Genomic DNA, 346 nt, shown 5'->3' with positions numbered 1-346 from the left:
CCCCGCGCCCCACGCGTCCCGGGCCGCCCGACCCCTGCCCCCAGCAGTCACTTCCAGGCGCCGCGGCGCTTTCACCGCCGCCCCCTCCTACCTTCTTCTTTCGGTCACGGGAGCGGTTTCTCCGCTTCCTGTTGGATTCCTCCTTCTCCTTCTGCTCCTGGAGGGCCTGTGCCTCGATGTCTTTGATTTTCTTCAGCTGTTTGGCCGCTTGAGCCATGGCCTGTCACGGCGCTCCCGTCCCCGCCTCCTGGACCCCTAGCGCTCAGCGATCCCAGCGACGACACCCCCTAAAGAAGGGGAAGGGGTCTCTGCTCCGCCGAGGGGACAGCGTCCGTGGCGCGCCGCG

General features: G+C 67.9%; 1 protein-coding gene across 1 annotated transcript in view; it reads right to left on the bottom strand.

Annotated features, from left to right (window-relative positions):
- The window catches only part of ANK1 (ankyrin 1, erythrocytic), a 240,567-nt gene extending 240,223 nt beyond the window's left edge, over positions 1 to 344 (bottom strand). Inside the window, exon 1 of the mRNA XM_011960651.1 lies at positions 92 to 344. Within this exon, the coding sequence (XP_011816041.1) occupies positions 92 to 217 (126 nt within the window). The 5' untranslated portion in view covers positions 218 to 344. The remainder of the gene's footprint in view (positions 1 to 91) is intronic.
- Between the last annotated feature and the right edge of the window lie 2 nt (positions 345 to 346).

Source organism: Colobus angolensis, unplaced genomic scaffold (genome assembly GCF_000951035.1).
Source record: "Colobus angolensis palliatus isolate OR3802 unplaced genomic scaffold, Cang.pa_1.0 Scaffold52, whole genome shotgun sequence".
NCBI lineage: Eukaryota > Metazoa > Chordata > Mammalia > Primates > Cercopithecidae > Colobus > Colobus angolensis.
This window is presented reverse-complemented; position numbering and strand designations above follow the sequence as displayed.